The sequence below is a fragment of the Terrapene carolina genome, unplaced genomic scaffold, assembly GCF_002925995.2.
Source record: "Terrapene carolina triunguis isolate 2854851 unplaced genomic scaffold, T_m_triunguis-2.0 Scaffold236, whole genome shotgun sequence".
Classification (NCBI taxonomy): domain Eukaryota; kingdom Metazoa; phylum Chordata; order Testudines; family Emydidae; genus Terrapene; species Terrapene triunguis.
Genome location: NW_020664587.1, coordinates 5,326,405 through 5,345,443, shown reverse-complemented (window position 1 = coordinate 5,345,443; position 19,039 = coordinate 5,326,405). Strand labels below are relative to the sequence as shown.

The window sequence follows — 19,039 nt, the reverse complement described above, 5'->3', positions numbered from 1 at the left end:
GGCACACCACTTCTGAAAGGTTGCCGACCCCAGATATAGTCTGACCTCCTGCATGACATCAGCCCTTGAATTTCACCCAATGATACCTACAGAGGAGGGAATTTATTCCGTAAGTGACACTGTGGGGTCTGGTAACTTGGAGCTGACCTATAACATCTGACTTAGAAAGACATCCAAGCTCAGTGGACAGACACCAAGTGGGGGAGAATCTACCTTATCCCTCAGTGAATTCTCCCAGTGATTTATCAATTACCCTTACTGTTAAAAAGTTGTCACTTATTTCCAGCTGGAATTTCTCCAACTTCTACATCCAGCCACTGGCTCTTGTTCTGCCCTTGTCTGCTAAGTTGAAGGTCTCCCTATGATGCAGTGCAATGCTCCTGTTCTCACTGAAGTGAACTGGAATTCTGCCATTGACTCAGTAGGAACAGGCATCAATTGCATACTTAAAGCAGTGTCTCCTTGTGATGAAGTGCTGGTAGACTTGTATTTAGCATGCACCTTGCAGCAGGGCCTCTTGTGAGCTCTCTGTTCTGCCCACTCCCTGCCTCTTGCTTTCTTCTGTCTCTTTCCCCCATTCTTGTGTGCTTCTTTACTTACCCACTCTTAGAGAGCCTCCCTTCTCTGACATGGCAGGAGAGGCTGAGGGAACTGGGATTGTTTAGTCTGCAGAAGAGAAGAATGAGGGGGGATTTGATAGCTGCTTTCAACTACCTGAAAGGGGGTTCCAAAGAGGATGGATCTAGACTGTTCTCAGTGGTAGCAGATGACAGAACAAGGAGTAATGGTCTCAAGTTGCAGTGGGGGAGGTTTAGGTTGGATAGTAGGAAAAACTTTTTCACTAGGAGGGTGGTGAGGCACTGGAATGGGTTACCTAGGGAGGTGGTGGAATCTCTGTCCTTAGAGGTTTTTAAGGCCCGGCTTGACAAAGCCCTGGCTGGGATGATTGAGTTGGGGATTGGTCCTGCTTTGAGCAGGGGGTTGGACTAGATGACCTTCTGAGGCCCCTTACAACCCTGAGATTCTATGATTCCTTAGTCCTGCTTCAAGTCCCTCCTCAAACTCCCTTTGACTGTCTAGCCTTCCAGGCTAACTCCCACTCCACTGCCTCCTGTTGCTGTTCTCGGGCTGATGTGAGGCATCAACAAAACTTGCCTCTCATGAATGGGAAAAATTCCCCATCAGTATCCCTAAAGCTGCCACCATAACCTCTTTCAAATCCCTCCTTAAAACCTATCTCTGCTATGGTGCTTCTACATCATTATTGGCTGGCATTGGTTCAGCAAGTGCCAATCTATTTGTCTGTCTTGTCCTCCTGTCGTGTCCTGCCTGTCTCAGAGAAGGTGAGCTCTCTGTGGCAGGGACTGCTTTCTTTGTTAATGTCTGCACAGAATCTAGCTATAGAATGTGGTGTTTTTGAAAACAGTGTTGGAATTGTAGGCTGTCTCTTTAATTTGTAAAGGGTTTCTTGGCACAGTTTCCAGTCTAGGGGGCTCTGCAGGAAAGCATGAGATCAAAGTCAGTCTGCAGAAAGCCTAGAGCAAGGTGGGTTAAATTGTGCCACACCCTTTTTAGGGAGCAGCCTGCTTTGTCTCTCTCTGTTTTGCCATTCTTGTGTGCTCTTGTGCTGAATTCTAAATAATAAAACAGTGTTATGTTGCTGCCTTCTGGCAAGAGTATTTAATGTTTTTATCTAACTTCTCTGTGTGCATGCCATGAATCTGAACACTGAAACCTAGTCTCCTGACTCCTACTCCAGTTTCTTGACCACTGCACTAATCTGTCCCCCTGGTTGGAAGGTCTGGCTAATCTGCTCTCTAGAAAATGGAACCTGACATTGTGAAAATGAGCTGCTTCTAAAGGATATGTTTTCGTGTCAATGACTTTATGAGGTCTTCTACTTTTTTCTGGAACTTCACAATGGCTTTACATTCACATGGGTCCTCCTCTGTGGATAAGAGAACAAAGGTGATGATGAATCAGCCATCAGACAGAGCAAGAATGGAATATATCAAAACCTAAACCATGGTGACAAGTGAAATAAAGCGAAAGCCTTTTCTCCAGCCAGAGATCTGGAGGAAATCAATACATCATTCAGCCAGATTCTCTGAATGGTTATTGCTGTGTTTAACTTTAAACTAACTAGAGGGTCGCACACTTCATTGCTTATGTAGGCCAAGCTCTGTGTGTTATCCAAATTTTTGTATTTCATCAATGATTTACCTAAAACTGATTACCCAGATATGGCTTTTCTGATTTTCAGCAGGGTTCTGTTTATTCATGCCTACGCCATTCCCTGCAATTTTGGAATTGATCAGCTGCGTTGTTTAAAAGTGATTGTGCTACAGACAGACAAACAGAAACGTCGTCAAGTTGAATGTGGCGCCCTGCTTCTCTCAGCCAATTAACAGACCTAAGTCAGTTACTTGGCTGTCGTCCAGTCTTTTTGTGCCACTCCGGTTGCAAAAGGGGTGAGAGGGCCAGTTTAACTGGCCAGGAATGGGGTGGTGCAGTTCAGGAAGGCTTGATGTTTTAATAAATTACTGTTTTAGAAGCGTGCTGAGACCTTTGGCTGAAAAACACTACGGCAGAAGTGCAAAATGCTATAATTTGGGCAGACTGACATTTTTTCAATCAAAGAATTTCGACCAAAAAAATAAAAAAGAGAGAGAGAGAGAGAGAGAGAGAGAGAGAATCCAACAAAACCACACACCTACACAGAAACAAAAAATAACAACAACCCAACACCTGTGAGTGGAAACCTCGAGGTGTACTTTTGCCCCTTACTTCAGGAGTCAGTGTTTTCCACCTGCCCTCTGCCCCACTCACCGACACAGATTTTCGTCGGCAGTTCCTTCGCAATCTTGTTGATGGTACTGAAATCAGCAGTATAAAAGTAGTGTGCTGCCACTGGCTCTGAGGCAATTTCCCTTAATTCATCTTCAACGGCATTGCCCACTCCCACAGCGAACATCTCAAAGCCTGCAAGCAATGAGGAGTGTCAGTCCTACTGCGACCATCTCATCGGAACAGCAAAAGAACCCAGCCAGCTTGTAAATCCTTCTTTGCATTTACGTGATGTGCTGCGTACAAACTAGGACGCCTCCACTGTACGGAGCCATGGACCAAACGCTCAAAGATGGACACTCGAGAACACCCACATCATTTGCACATGGAGTCATTGTGCTTTCAAATCCCACAGCTGTAGGGTCTTATGGAATGCATGCGATTATGGCCATTTAATGCGGAGCGTGCATCCTGAGAATAGGCCACCTAAACTACACGCGCACGTATTGAGCCATCGCAGAACCCCAAGGGAGAATTTATATGTTTATGTATTACAGGGACAAACTCAAACCAAAATCCCTGTAAATCTGGGAAAACGCAGCTCTGGATTTGTATCCAAGCTTCTCGCTACAGTGGGGCCATGCCGAAACTGCGGATCAAACTGCTGAACTCTGGGAAAGGCTGAAGCTAGATCTGAATTTTATTTGGATCCACCTCTAGGCTGTTCATAGGGCAGAGATAGGTGGGTAAGTACATTTGCCTATCATCTCCCAAGGCGGGTGTATTTAATATCCACTGGCAAAGGTTCTAAAGCGAGATTATATATATATATGGGTTGGGGGAAAAGATAAGGAAAAAAATCAAGAACCCTTTTAAACTGTTATCACCCCAAAATGACTCTGAAATGTTTATCCCAGGCAACTGTGACAATCAGAGTCCAGACACCCGAGGGGGAGGACGGGGGGTCTGAATGCCAAAGAATAAGCAATTGAATCAACTGACTTTATACAATATTTATTGCACTATAAAAGAGCATTAAGGTCTTTTATGAAAGCTGGTGACCCTCTGGTCATTAATATTATTGCATGATGTGTGTATGGTTAGTGTGTAAAGAGGTACATGTGCATGCTGGAAATACGTGACTAAAATATGTTTGGGGAGCAGACTTGCTAAACGTTTATTCTAGACAAAGGAAAGTTGTTTTGCCCGTTTGCCTGGGTCTCCAGTGTAAATTGAGCAAGGTGATGCCAGAGACAATGGAAGTTATATTTACATACGAATCAACAGGGGGGCTGGGAAATCAAGAGGAAGAGACAAACAGCGGGGGAGAAGAATGCATTTCAAAGGTTTACGGGATTATAAAAAGAAGGGGAGAGAACCCCTTAGTTCTCCATCACTGAGGGGACAAAAGGGCCAGCACCTTTTGATTCTGTGAAAGTTGGCTCCCCTTTCCTGGCGTGTTGGAGATGCTAGTAGCTTGATGTAAGTAAGAAACTGTTTTAGGCAAAGACATAACTGGTTCAAATTAAGTTTGAGGCACTAACAAGTGTGTGATTTTTGTTTTGTTTGTAACCCCGTTTTCTCTCTTTTATTCTTGCTTAGCATCACAAATCTGTGTTCTTTATTAATACATATATCCCTGTTTTATTTCAAAGCTATCTCAGTGCTGTATATTAAACTAAAGTGTGGGACCTCAGCGAAACTAACAGACTGGTGGGAGCACTGTCTCCTTGGAAGCAGCAGACTTAATAGTTTCTGTGAGTGTCCAGTGAGAGGGACTGGACACTACAGAGAGACATCTCTGGGGGAACTTGGGAACTGGGGTTCATGGAATATTATCTGTAGGGCAAAGTTTAGACTGGCAAAGTCTCGAGGAGTTTGCTGGTAAGGCAGACAGACTGGTGTATCAGGGAGCTGACACACAGTTTAAATTCCAGCAAAAAAAAAAATTAAAAATCCATCTCTCTCTTGCTGAGGCAGAGGGGTGACACAGTGGCTTATGGTTCTGGGCACCTCAAGCATAGCATCACAGGAAAGTTGTCTCAGCCTTTGTTCAACCTTTTCTAGAAGGGAGGATGTCATAATTCCTTTCAATCCGGTTCATTGCCCCCACAGAGGTCATGACCCCCCGGCTGAGAACCTGTGGTTTAATTGGTACCCAAGAGGAAGATAGGGGAAGTTTTCAAAATGGGGCCCAAAGCAACTCACCATGTTCTCAGTACTTATATCCGGAGGACAAAGTCACCCACTGAAAAGCAGACCAAATGCTGGAATAGGGGAGTAGCAGGAGCTGGTCAGGAATTTTTAGATGAAATATTTTTGTCAGAAAATGGCAATTCATAAAAAAAATGGCTTCTAAATTCCAGCTCCTGAAACTTTTCCTAGGAAAAGGTTGATTTCAATCAATTTTTCAACTCACAAACAAAATTGAAGAAAAAAAAGGTTTGAAATTGTTGAAATGTTTCATTTAAACTTTTTCAAAATGAAAAAATCATGTTTTCCAGTTCAAAATGACTTTTGGTTTTGAAATTTAAACTAATGAGGTAAAAAGAAATTGTCAAGTATAAAAAAAGGCTGAAATAGAAACAAAATGTTTTGATTGACCCAAATTGATTTTTTTTTTGTTCACAAAAAAGTTCAACTTTTTAAAACTTTTTGGTCCCAGTTTTGGATGGGACATTGTTTTTGAAATCTCAAAATGTTTTGCAGGCTGGAAAAACCATTTCCTGACCAGCTGTAGTAGTAACAAACTGCTGGGTCTCCTTCCCAGGAAGACCTGTCACTCACTAGGGACAGGAGATCCTGTTGTGAGGGGAGAGCAGTTGTGCAGGTACTTGGGTGGTCTGCGGGGTCTCATATAAACTGTCTGAAGCCACATCTTGGGTGAAATCCTGGCCCCATTGAAAGTAATGGGAGTTTTGCCATTGACTTCAACAGGGCCAAGATTTATCCCCTGAACTACAAGATGCTTGTGTGAACTCTGACCCTATTTAGATTCAAGCATCGCTAACTTTTTCCCAGCAGCATTGCCTTAGTTCCTTTGGATCAAAACAAGCACAATATTTGAATTTTCAATGAGGCTTCTAAATTCCAGCTCCTGGAACATTTTCAGAGTGCAATAACAAGCAGCTGTTATTTTTCCCCCCTGTAAGAAACACGATCACTGAACAGCTGGTAATAGAACAAACCAACCAACCAACCATAATCAAACAGAATTCAAGGCCTGTTACCGTTATGTAAGATAAATTGTGTTGGTGAGTTACATCAAGATTTATATATACCAGCCAAACACACGCTGTACACAGCATCCCACGTGCCCTGGCAACATGCTTCTCAAATGTCAATTATTCTTGCCCTCATGTTTGATCTTCATTATTGGGCACCAGCCCTCAGTCAGGTCCAGCGGTCAAGACCAAAGATTAAAAGAGGTGAAGCATTTAGCAACTCATGAGCATATCCCCAAGGGCCATGTTCATTTAACGCAGTAAAAAACAGGATACAAGGAACTTGGGCAGCAGTTGTTCAGCAAAAGGGGGCGGCTCACGAGAAATTTATGTTTCAAGGTCTTTAAAGTATCTTTTTCTTTTCTGGTTTTATTAACCCACTGGAAGCTGGCAGCAGAAATGTGTCTCCTGCTCAGTCCCCATCCCCCTTACATGTGCCTAATGGGTTATTAGTGTACGCTCCCTAATGAGTGCTGGCATGGTGCATACTTGGACGAAGTTCATCCATGTGTGAAGGGCAGGAGCACTGCCAGCTTTTCTGCCGCCCTAGGCGGCGGAAGGTCCTGCCCCGAAATGCCGCCCCCCCCCCCCACAGAGGCGGCGGAAGGTCCCGCTGCCGAAATACCACCGCGGTCACCGCCCCCCAAATTGTAGCGCCCTAGGCGACTGCCTAGGTCACCAAATGGGTTGCGCCGGCACTGGTGAAGGAACAACATAAGGCCCATGCATCCCTTAAGTGCCATTTAAGGCCTATTTTGAGGGCTGAAGTGGAATTAAAGTGGTGCTTGTTCCTCGTGCAGGTGTGATTTTTACCCATTGGTTCGTAATTGGACAGCTGGGCCTTGTGAGGGGACTTCATGGGTAGGAAGACCTTCCCTAGGTCTTACTCCTTCTTTGTGCATGCAGGAAGCAGTACAATCTGCTACTTAATCTGTAGTACTTGTGGCACATAGAGACGAACAAATGTTTTTGAGCATAAGCTTTCGTGGGCTAAAACCCACTTCATCGGATGCATGCAGTGGAAAATACAGTAGGAAGATATATATACACAGAGAACATGAAAAAATGGGTGTTGCCATACCAACTGTAATGAGAGTGAGCAATTAAGGTGAACAATTCAGCAGGAGGAAAAAAAACGTTTGTAGTGATAATCAGGATGGCCCATTTCCAACAGTTGACAAGAAGGTGTGAGTAACAGTAGGGGGGAAAAATAAGCATGGGGAAACAGGTTTTACTTTGTGTAATGACCCATCCACTCCCAGTCTTTATTCAAGCCTAACTTAATGGTGTCCAGTTTGCAAATTAATTCCAATTCTGCAGTTTCTCCTTGGAGAGAAAAAAAACTTCAAAAACAGACTCCAACGTGGGAACTGAACATGTGAGGAAGTGCAACTGTCATGTGAGACAGCAAGAAACCAAACAAAGAAGTCAAAGCCCAGCACTGCAGAGGATTGCTCTCATGGCTAGTGATGTGGTGTCCCTGGAGTAAAGACTGAGCCACAGAACTTCCATCCTCCCCGTGAAATGGGGGTCAGTAATCTCTGAAGCAAATTCCTTCCACAACACCCTGCTCTCAGTCACAGCAACATAGGCCCCCAGTACGTCCCCTGAAGTTATCACAGTTACTCTGGTCTTACACTGAGGAAGGGTGTAGCCTGCAGAGCTTAGTTTAACTTTGCACTAGGACTGAGTACTGATAGCCAGAGAGGGGAGAGTTCACCGTTTAAAAAGGCTCAGAAGAACATAACCTCTATCATACAGTGCTAACTGGCTCCTTTGCTGGTAGCCTCAGAAAGAGGCCCATGACTGACACAGAATAGAGACAGAGGATGGGCCTTCTAAAGGGACTATGGGAATTAGCTCCCCAGCTCCCATTGAAAGCCAAAGCCCCTTTGAAAATCTGCCTTGCCCACATCAGGGGCCCTCTAAGTCAGCACTGAAGCACGTGGGCAGGGGTTGAGGCAAAGTAGGCCAAAGTTTTGCTCTACGGATGCCCATGTTCTATGGTGAATGGAGGACATCGGTTTCTGGGACTGCCAATCAGCATCATACATAGACCAGTACTTGATCCAAAGGAAAACCAACGCCACTGAATTCTGGAGGCCTACCTGAATCCTTGGCTTTCTTGGCAGCATCGCTGATGTAATCTTGTGACCGTCCATCCGTGAAGACAATGCCCACCTTGGGGACGCCAGGTCTCGCTCCACTGGAGGGATCAAAGGACTTTTCAGTGAGGTGCCTCAGCGCTAGGCCTGTCATGGTTCCTTTCTCCATGTAGGACATCCTTTTCACTGCTGCCTTGATGTCCTTCTTGTTGTTGTACCGTCCCAGCGGGAACTCCTGCCTGACAGAGCTGGAGTACTGGACCAGGCCCACGCGAGCATTTTTATCGGAGACATCCAATGAATCCACAATCTGGTTGATGAACTTCTTCACAAGCTCAAAGTTCTCAGGCCGCACGCTCTTGGAGCCATCAATCAGGAACACAAGGTCAGTGCTAGATCCACCACTGCAGGCTGGGGAGAAACAAGAGAACAGGGCAAAGGGAGAAATTCAGCTCCCAATTAACCAGAGAGAGAGAGAAAACAAAAACCAGTATGGCTTTATTAATAATAATAACTCAACATCATAGTAAATCTCAAAAGCATGTCACTTCCCAGCAGATATAGCACTGCTGACATAAATCTCGACCTAGGTCCTTAAGTTGGTCTGGCTAGATATTCAGTTTACGCCATTGCTAGTGATTTTATCTCGCCACCAAAGCTTTTGGTGACCATGTGGTGTCTGGCCGTGTAGCAGCATTCCTTGGTAATCATATAATAATAATTAATAATAGCTGTTTGAAAAAGGACAATTATTTTTCACACAACTGTTTAATATTATTTCAAAATTTCCCATGAAAATTTTTATTTAAAAACCAAAAACCATTTTTTCCCCAGTTTTTGAAAACTGTTTTCAGTTAAAATTTTGGGTTTTAGTTAAAAAATAATCAGTTTTCAAAACTCAAAATCCAAATTATTTTACTGGAATCCAAAAACTTGTACAGAAAAATTTTGGGTTTTTTGGTTTCCGTTTTTAACAACAAAAATCGATAACAACGAATTTTTGTTCATTTTGGACAAAATTCATTTTTCCCTAAAACAAAAAGTTTGACCAAAAAATTCAAACCGACTCTAATAATTAATAGTAATAACAATAATAATAATACAGCTTTTCACTGGCAGGTACACGGTGCCTTTCGTCTTGGGATCTCCATGCACAGTGAAGCCAATAATTGGTTGAGCCTCTGCGGTAGGCTAGAGAATGCAATTGGCTGAACCTCAAGACCTATTGCATAGTCTATTTGTTCTCCCAGGCTTTCCATGAAGGGGATGTATTGGGCATGGGGGAAGAGATGAGGTTGGAGCATTTAATCTGTGTGCACTGGGGAGTTTTAACGATGGGCATTGGTCTCATCTGGGAATTGGTGTCATGGGACCCTCCCAAATCCCAACTCCCAAAATGCATCCTTGGTGAAGGAGTGATTAGAGCACAGGAGTCCGGAGGAGGCATAATTCCTGGGGCCACATTGTGTCCCCTCAGGGGGGTGTCCAGAAAAGATTAGCCAATCAGAATGGCGTGAATGTTTCCAAGGGCGGGTTTCAGCTCTGCCACTAACAAACTCCTTATTTCACAGATTCAGTGTGTCTTTTGTTCAAACCGGCAGTGACCATCTGAGGAGTAAAAGGGAGCATTGAATGGAGCACACACCGAAAGGTTTTGCTCTGCCGGAAATCTCAGAGCCATGAAGTCACTGGACCCTGACACAGTGACTGATAGTAAATCCTCTTTATTGCCTCGAATCATGCCCCACGCTCAGTGCACAGCGCGGCTGCCGGCTAACTTCAGAGATGGCAACCGAGCCCCTACCGAAGCATCAACCTCCTGCCCCTCCCAGCGCCCCACTCTTCTACCAGGGAGGGGGTCCCACATGGGTCTATGGCTTCATTTGGGCCTTGGGGCTCTGCATGCTGGAGTTCAGACCCACAGATCAATGGGGGCCATGATTAATCTGCTCCTGCATGGAGGGTGTTGGGTGCCTTCCAGGGAATATCTCTGCTAAGAGTGTAAATCAGTCCAAGAGCCTGATCCAAAGCACGTTGGAGTCAATGGAAGATCCCTATTGACGCCAGTTCTTCCTAGGAGAGCTACTTTGTTAAATTCTCAGTGGTGAGCAACCCAGGGGATTGGGATGAAGGTACCATTCTTTTACCCTGCTTTCATCCTCTTGCTTTTCTGAGGCAGTGCCTCGGATATCTCAACAACCCCCTGACATATCACTGCACTGCCATGTTCATATCAGGGGTGCACAATGGGATTTACCACTGCAGGTTTTCCCATCGCTGTTCAATGTGAAGCCCTCTTTGCAAGCACAGGTGTATGACCCGGGTGTGCTGACACAGATCTGCTGACAGTCATGGTCTCCAGAGGCACAGAGGTCGGACAGATCTGTAAGGAAAGATACAGAATAAAAATATATGGACCCTGAAGGGAAAAGTGTCAAGGCCGCTTTGACCAAAGACGGCACGAGACTCGTGTTCCTCTATCTGCCTGCATAGCAAGTGCTTTAATGTTCTCCCCTTCTATGAACTCTAAGTCCTCATTTAATAACACATTGCTCATAACAGGATGGATCACTCGATGATTGCCTGTTCTGTTCATTCCTTCTGAAGGATCTGGCATTGGCCACTGTCGGAAGACAGGATACTGGGCTAGATGCATCATTGGTCTGACCCAGTATGGCTGTTTTAACGTTCTTTTCTGCTGCAGATCTCAAAGCACCAAGGGAAGTAAGAGTTATTATCTTGATTTTTCAGATGGGGAAACTGAGGTACATAGAGACAGTGACTTGCTCAAGGTCCCTCTGGGGCACCTGGCATTGGCCACTGTCAGAAGACAGGATACTGGGCTAGATGGATCTTTGGTCTGCTCCAGTATGGCCGTTCTTATGTTCTTATGTCATGCAACTCGGCGACAGAGCCAGGAATAGAGCCCATGTCTCCACAGTTCGAGTGCAATACCCTATCTACTGGGCAACTCTTTCTCCAACACCCACAGCAGCAGATCACAATTTACTTCACCATTCAATGCTGTTCAATGAGAATTTTGCAATTTTTGTTATTCTTTGAATTGATCACGAATAACTGTGAATACCCAACGTTCACTCTTCCGGCCGTATGGGTTAGTTGTGATTAGTCCGATAAATCACATGGGATCATTGCTGCTCTCTGGTTAGATTAGTGCGCAAGCAAACTTAAAGTTCATTTTACAGTAATACTTGCACATTCAGCTTTACATTTGCTGTCTGCGAACACAAGCGCCAGTAGAACTCAACCTGGGCCTGAGCAAACAAAACTGGAATTGAAGTCAATGGGCACAACCAGTACTCAACTCTGAAAATCAGGCCCCAGGACATCAATGTTGGTCGAAAGGAAACACAAAGGTGAAACAAATCTGGTGGAAGACAATTCATTTATAAATCAGGTGAATATTTGCAGGAAATAGTGTATGCAAGTATTTACCTGGCTCTACCACAACCACAGTGCCTGATTCAAAGTCCATTAAATTCAAATGGGAGACTTTCCATCTGGTCCATATATATGGGGTGGGGGGAGAGACGGGGGGGGAGGAGGAGGAGGACAAATACAAGAATACTCAAGCCTTCTGATTGTTCTAAACAAAGCAATGTTAACCCCTAGCATTTATAAGCAACCCTACCATAATGAGTGGGTTAGCATATCTGCAATGTAGAAAAGGGGAAATTCAACCCTGGGCAGAGGATATAGACAAGAACTATGCATCATTTAAGTCCCACTTAAGTGCTCAAAATAAACCATAAGTTGCCTAGGCCTTGAGCTGTCCTGGTGCACCAGGGAGAATCCTCCCCCTTGTGGATTTCTAAGACCTTCACGAAGGGGGATAAGTATCATCATCTCTGTGTTGGGGAAAATAAAGCACAGCGAGGTGAAGTGATTTTCCCAAGGTCCTGGGAACAGAACTCAGGTCTTTTGCCTCCCAGCCCCTGTTCTATGTACTAGCTTCTGTTGGCTCAGCTGCACATTAGCTCCATTTTATAGCTGGGGAAACTGAGGCAGCCACAGTCTCCATAACAAGTCAGAGGCATTTGACTTCGGGTAAGTTGGTTCCCATGTCTGTTCCTAGACTTTGTTTGTGTAGTTAGATTGTAAGCTCTTTGGGCCAGGGACTGTCTTCTTGTGTTTGGATGGTGCGTCTTGGAGCTACTGTAATACGTATTATCAGAGTATGAATCTCCTGCAAACGCCTATTCACACCTACAAGTAACACTTGTGGTAGTTGGGGACTGTGCCATTAAGGGCTGAGCTTCCCAGGCCAAGAGTCTGGGGAAGGTGTTGTGAAGCGCTTGTTGTCATGCAGAGGTGTTGCGTCTGGACACAAAATAAAGGAGATCTCTGGCAAGCACTGAGGCCCAGAACCTGAAAGGTATTTAGGCTCCAAAATCCCATTGATTTCACTGGAAGTTAGGAGCCTTCAAGGATTTGGTCTGGAGTGATCACCAAACACAACATCGAACCCCATGGGAGGGCATTGCTACTTCAAACAAAACCTGCAAGACTGTAGAAGGGAGCTGCAAAAATACTCATTTCCCGTGTCAACTGAACAGGCCCAGGGGTTTCACACACCCTTCCTGCCAAGCACGGATGTGTGGCAACAGTTTGGGAAAGGTGTGACACAATAAAGAGCCGAAGGAGACATACACGGGTAGAGACAGAACTGTGAGATGCTCTGAGACTGATGTGTAACAGGTCGTGATTCAATCTTTCTGCTGAAAATGTGTAGGGTAACTAAGAGCAGCCTGGCACCCAGTTTGTGTGGGACGGTGTCAATGTTGAATCTAACGTGAGCCGGGGTCTTTTAATCAGATGCAGTTGTGCATACAGTATTGAAAACCAGGTGTTCAGATACTAAGCCCTGGTCTACACTGGGGAGGGGGTTGACCTAAGATACGCAACTTCAGCTACGAGAATAGCATATCTGAAGTCGACGTATTTAGGTCGACTTACCGTGGCATCTTCACGGCACTGAGTCAACTGCTGCCGCTCCCCCGTCGACTCCGCTTGCGCCAGCGGCGGCTCCAGGCACCAGCGCATCAAGCGCGTGCCTGGGGCGGCAAGCCGCGGGGGGCAGCCTGCCGGTCCCTGCGAGGCGGCAGGCAGGCTGCCTTCGGCAGCGTGCCTGTGGGAGGTCCCCGGTCCCGCAGATTCGGCGGCAATTGGAGGGCGGGTACGCCAAAGCCGCAGGACCGGCGGACCTCCCGCAGGCATGCCGCCGAATCCGCGGGACTGGGGACCTCCCGCAGGCAAGCCGCCGAAGGCAGCCTGCCTGCCATGCTGGGGTGGCAAAAAAAGCTAGAGCCACCCCTGACTTGCGCCTCTCGCAGCGGTGGAGTACCGGAGTCGACGGGAGAGCGCTCGGGGATTGATTTATCGCATCTAGACTAGACACGATAAATCGACACCTGATAGATCAATAATTACCCGCCGATCCAGCGGGTAGTGTAGACCTGCCCTAAGGGAATGGACACCCAGATAAAACCTTGAGGGTGAAATCCTGGCCCCACTCAAGTCAATGGAATTTTCTGAAGCAACTGAAGATTTCACCCTAAGATTAGAGATTTTTGAAATTTCCCCAACAGTTGAAATTTGAAAAAAAAATGGGCAGGGGGATACATTTTCACAACATTGTGACATTTCTCCCCCCCCCTCCCCACTCCTTTTTTTGGATTGGTTCTACTGCCTGACCGGCAGAGGTTTTCAAATTTGGAATTTTTCTAATTTGGGGGGAAAGAGAAGAGGGAAAGGTCAGTGTTTCCCTTTTCATTTTTTTCAGCCAGCTAGGAGCGAGAGAGCTCGGAATACTTGTATTGAGAGAACACATAACGAACCTGTGGAGCTAACTGCCAATTGGCACCATTGAAACCAAGACCTCCGAAGGATTTTTTAAAAAAGATTACAGAGGAAATAGAACACCCAACATTATATTAGATACTATTTAAAATTGGAAGGGATATGAAGCTTCCTGATTCCTAAACCTCATAGCTGGGGGTTAGGAGGAGATTTCCCTTATGGGGCGATTATTCCATTATCCCCTCAAGAATGTCCTCCACCTTCCTCTGAAACAGTTGATAATGGCCACTATTGGACACAACACTGGGCTACACGGATTCCTGTTTGGATTCAGTCTGGTAATTGCTATGTTCCTTTGTTCCTGTCTGTTCACCAAGGAAGGTCTGCCCCCCACCTCAGATCCTCTTGCTGCTCCTTTAGGACTTACCACAGAAGGCCTCTTGAAATTTCGTGGCCAGCTTCTCAATGACACTGTAGCTCTCTACATAGTCCACGTGCTCGTCCAGCGGCTCGCTCGCCATTTGCCGAAGAATGTTCTTGTCCACTCGGCCCACCCCGATGGCAAACAGCTCAATGCCAAGGGATCTTGCCCTCGCTGATACATCCTTCACGCCATCCTGGGGGCGTCCGTCTGTCACAATGATCGCCACCTGAGGAAAAGAGGGAGGGAAACAGAAAGAAGAGGTGATGGACTGTCCCCCTGAAATCCAGCACGGTAGTTTTTCTACAACATGGATGTGAGCATAGTGTTTGCTCAGGAAGGAATCTGGCTCAATAACTAACTTCTTCATATCCATGGAGTTAAAGCGCTGTACAAAATGGAACCACGATTTCCCTTCCCCACAACACCAGAACGTCAGCATAGTCTATTTTGTCTGCCCCCATGGCTTGTTCATTTCTGGGCTGCAGGGGTTAAAATTGACATTGTCTTAAACATCTTAAATAGGGGATGGCTGGATGATGCCAGATTTAAGGAAAACAGAGTAAAGGCAGCCTTCTTAACACACAGCATTAACACTGGATCAAACGCAGCAGTCGTTGCTTACCCAAAACTCCTGCTGAAGTCAATGGGAGTTCTGACTAAGTAATGGCTGGAGGAGGGAGTTCGCCCAATAACAGTGCCTTTAATTCCATCTGAGGATATCAAAGCACTTGGCAAACGTTAAGTGATTAAGCTTTATCTCCATTTTACAGATGGGAAAACTGAGGCATAGAGAGCAGAAATGGCTTGCTTAAGGTTAGTGACAGAGTCCACATTTTTGACTCTTAGGTCCCCACTATAAACAGCAGGGGTAAGATACTGGCCTATTTAAGTCAATGGCAAAATTATCATTGGCTTCAATGGGGCCAAGTGAACTGCTAAGCCAAATCAAATCTGTTTCATAGGCAAATGCCCTTGGTAATAGAGAAGATAAAGAAATGTGAGAAGAAAAATGCAAGAAATAGCTAATTGAACCGCAGCAGTAGAATTCTCAGTGACCCATCAACACACAGGTCCTTAAGGTTAAGCTTATGTATTATTCACCTTCACATTTACACAATAGAAATCACAAGTAGAGCAGGGGAATGTTTTTGGCAAAGAGTAAATTCACCAAAAAATGCCATTTTTCGGGGTATCAAAACTATTCATGAATTTGGGTAAAATCCAGCAAATAGTTTCAGACAAAAAAAATGAAAACAAGAAATGTTGAAATGGTTCGTTTTAAAAAAATGAAAAAAGACATTCTGAAATAAAATGTTGAATCCAAATGACATTTTCTGAATGAAAAATGTCAAAAATGTTTGAGGTGCCATGTCATTTCCTTTTGACCTAAACTAAATGTTTTCAGTTTTTCATTTTGGCGAGAAAAATGAATTAAATGTTTTCAGTTTCAGTTCAAAACAAGCCAATGTTTATTCATATCTTCGCTTTGGCCATTGAACCAAACAATCTATTATTCACTCAGGGCTAATCAGAGAGAATTTGGATGGAGGACTCACCAGTGGCCTAGTTAGGGGTAGCTTTAGCTTTAAGGCTGCCCTCCATTGCTGTGGGGGGCAATATCATCTGATGCCAGGATCTGGCCCTTGGTTTATATCAAAGATGAGCAAACCTCAAAAGACATGGGCCTTCTATTCTGATAAGTGCCCATAAATTCATGTGCTTAGCGGAACGACCTTAACCTTTTGGGAGCTGTAACATCTCAACACCATTTGGGGAGGTGGTTTTACTGCGTCTCCATAACAGGGCTCTTAAATCAGCTGGAGACAACTTTGAGTGTAGACCCATGCACAAATAGGTCAACGTAACATGTTGACCAGCCATTAGTGTTAGCAACGTGCAGTTTACAGACAGCAATGATTTCCTGCTCCTTTCACAAGTCTGCGTCAAAGTTAAGAACAGCAAGGCAAACGAGTAGGCACAAAACAAAGAAAACACCAAAATCTGATCAGATAAGAGCACAGTCTCAGCAAGGGGCCATGGTAACAGAACAGCATTCCATCGGCCACCACTAGAACCTAATCAATAGAATTTTAGCCTCAGATACAGTAGGATCTTACAGCTGACTGGAACATTTTTGGTTGAAATGAAATTTCGCGAAAAGCACGTTATTTCATCACTCCTCTTTGCAATGACATAGAGATTGCTTTTTTCATCAGAGACAGAATGTCTCACGCTCAACAACCTGGTAGTTATAGCATTAAGCAAGGATGTGGGAGACCTTCAAGTCCCTGCTCTGCCTTATTCAGAGCAGAGTTTATCATCCCAGATCCTTCTAAGGGCAGGTCTACACTTACAACGCGGCATTGGCACGGCTACACCGAAGTAGCTACACCACATTGCTGCTAAATGGTATTGTTGTCTTCTGGACAGCTCTATTTGAAACCTAACAAGAGCACAAGATCTCTGGCGTTTGCTGTTTCCAATGGTGGCAGAAATATTGCAAGCACAGTCTCTCGTGGTTCAACGCTTCTGCTTCTGGCCAGGCTCTGGAAATGTGGGTGTGAAAAAGATTAATCTGTGAAAATCATCACTGCACGCTGCAAGATTAGTCTCTACCAGGAGAGAAATAACGTTCCATTGCCATGTAACTTTCTTCCTTCCTTTATTGACTTGCAGCTTCAATAGAAATATCAGCCAAAGTCAAGCAGGGCTCCCCTCCCTCCTGTTTCTGCAGAAATCACCCATGCAATCCATTCTTTTTGCCAGAAGAGAGAGCCATTGATTCAGCAACTCTGCGTGAAAAATCCCACTCAGCAAATGACAGCATAAACATGCTTTCATGCGCTGGGGCTCTGAGATGCGGTGCTACTGATTACAGCTTATCAACATGAGTCATTATCAGCTAGCTTTAGTGAGGGACACCACACAATGAACAGGGTTCTGTCAGTGCTTAAGTGTCTCTCTAACAGGATCTATCACTAGTGGTTGGATGCATGCCTTGCATTTTCTTTGTCTGAGGCAGATAAGTGAAGGGAAGTGAAGCTCCCAGGCTAATCAGTAATTCCACTTCCTTAAGCCCACTGACAACCTGCACAGATCGGATATGGGCCTGAACCAAAACCACAGACCTGATCCCTGGGGATGTCTGGTATCCAACCAGAAGCCTGGATCCAATGGAAATTAGGGCTCAAGCGCCGAGCAGCTGTGGACCCAAAATTCACATCAGTTCCTGACAGGGCCAGCTCCAGCTTTTTTGCCGCCCCAAGCGGCGAAGAAAAAAAAAAGAAAAACCCGATTGAGCTGCCGCCGAAGAGGAAGAGAGGGAGTGAAGGACCCCCCGCCGAATTACCGCCGAAGACTGAAGCGGAGCGATTTGAGTTGCCGACAGCGAAGAGGAAGAGAAGGACCTGCGGCCGAATGGCTGCCGCAGACCCGGACGTGCTGCCCCAACAACGGACGGACGTGCCGCCCCCTTCCATTGGCCGCCCCAGGCACCTGCTTCCTTTGCTGGTGCCTGGAGCCAGCCCTGGTTCCTGAGCTTTGCCGCTTGAGCCTGTGCTTAGGGCAGGTCACGTTTTAGGACCGTGTTGCACGCTGGGGATGCAGCATGGCGCGGTGGCTAGAACTCAGGCTGGGCATCAGGACACCTGTGTTCTTGTCCCAGTTTTGTCATTGACCTGCTCTGTGACTATGGGCCAATCAGTGTGTCTCTTTCTCCTTCCCCCCACCCCAGCGTTTCTCTGGCAAGGTGGAACTGTCTGTGGCTATATCTACATCTGGCGCTACGGGGCCCCAGCTCATGTAGACATACCCATGCTAGCTCTTATGGGCCAGCATGCTAAAAAACAGCATCGGTGGAGCGGTGGAGTTCCAGTGGGTTTGTACGCAGGACAGCTGGCCCATGCCCCCGCTGCATTGCTATTTTTAGCGGACTAGCTCAAAGGGAGCTAGGGTGCACATGTCTACACAAGCTGGGAATCACACCTCCAGCTCCACATGCAGGTGTATCCTCCCACTCTGTATCTCCAGTGCCTGGCGCAATGGAGCCCTGGCCTCAGCTGGGGCCCCTAGTTTATAGGAATAGGCTAATAACCCTTTGAATATATTTTCTGAGTTCTCTAGCTGTGCTCACTGTATGCGATGTGGTAGAAAAATGGTCAGAAACCAACAAGAGCAGCAATTCATATGTAACTAGGCCCTTGTGTTTGTGTATATTTGGGATCCGCCTGAGTCTAGCAACCTGTTGCAAGAAGGGAGCATTTGGAGGAGGCACCAGGAAGTCAGTCTGTGTGCACATGGCTGGAACACTGGCTGGAGTTGCAGCATCTCTGTCATTAGTTCTCTCAATAAAGAGCCAGTTTTGTTTTACAAATGGGGAGTCGCTCATGTTGTTGCCCAGCATGCGATACATGAAACACTGAGCCTGTGTGGTTTCTTCGCAGTGTTTTTCTTGGGTAAAGAGACAAAGACACACCAGGGCCACTAGGTGATGCTGTGTTAATAGTAACATGGCAGCCTTGCTGAGTGGGCCGAGAAGAGGGTCTGTAGTAGGGGAGCCTATGACAAGTTCAGAGGGTCATAATCAGAGAAGTATTAGGGATGGATAAACTGGTTTGATTGTTAACATAGCTGAGCCGAATCGCCACCCTAGCTCCCGACTGACTCTGAACTGAACCTTA

At 45.7% G+C, this 19,039-nt stretch overlaps 1 protein-coding gene across 1 annotated transcript in view; it reads right to left on the bottom strand.

The window, feature by feature from the left end:
• MATN1 (matrilin 1) overlaps positions 1–19,039 on the bottom strand; it is a 39,028-nt gene that overhangs the window by 2,035 nt on the left and 17,954 nt on the right. The window contains exons 3-7 of the mRNA XM_026657070.2: positions 14,364–14,586; positions 10,374–10,499; positions 8,120–8,527; positions 2,830–2,982; positions 1,868–1,948 (exon numbers count right to left, since the gene is read on the bottom strand). Of these exons, the coding sequence (XP_026512855.1) occupies positions 1,868–1,948; positions 2,830–2,982; positions 8,120–8,527; positions 10,374–10,499; positions 14,364–14,586 (991 nt within the window). The remainder of the gene's footprint in view (positions 1–1,867; positions 1,949–2,829; positions 2,983–8,119; positions 8,528–10,373; positions 10,500–14,363; positions 14,587–19,039) is intronic.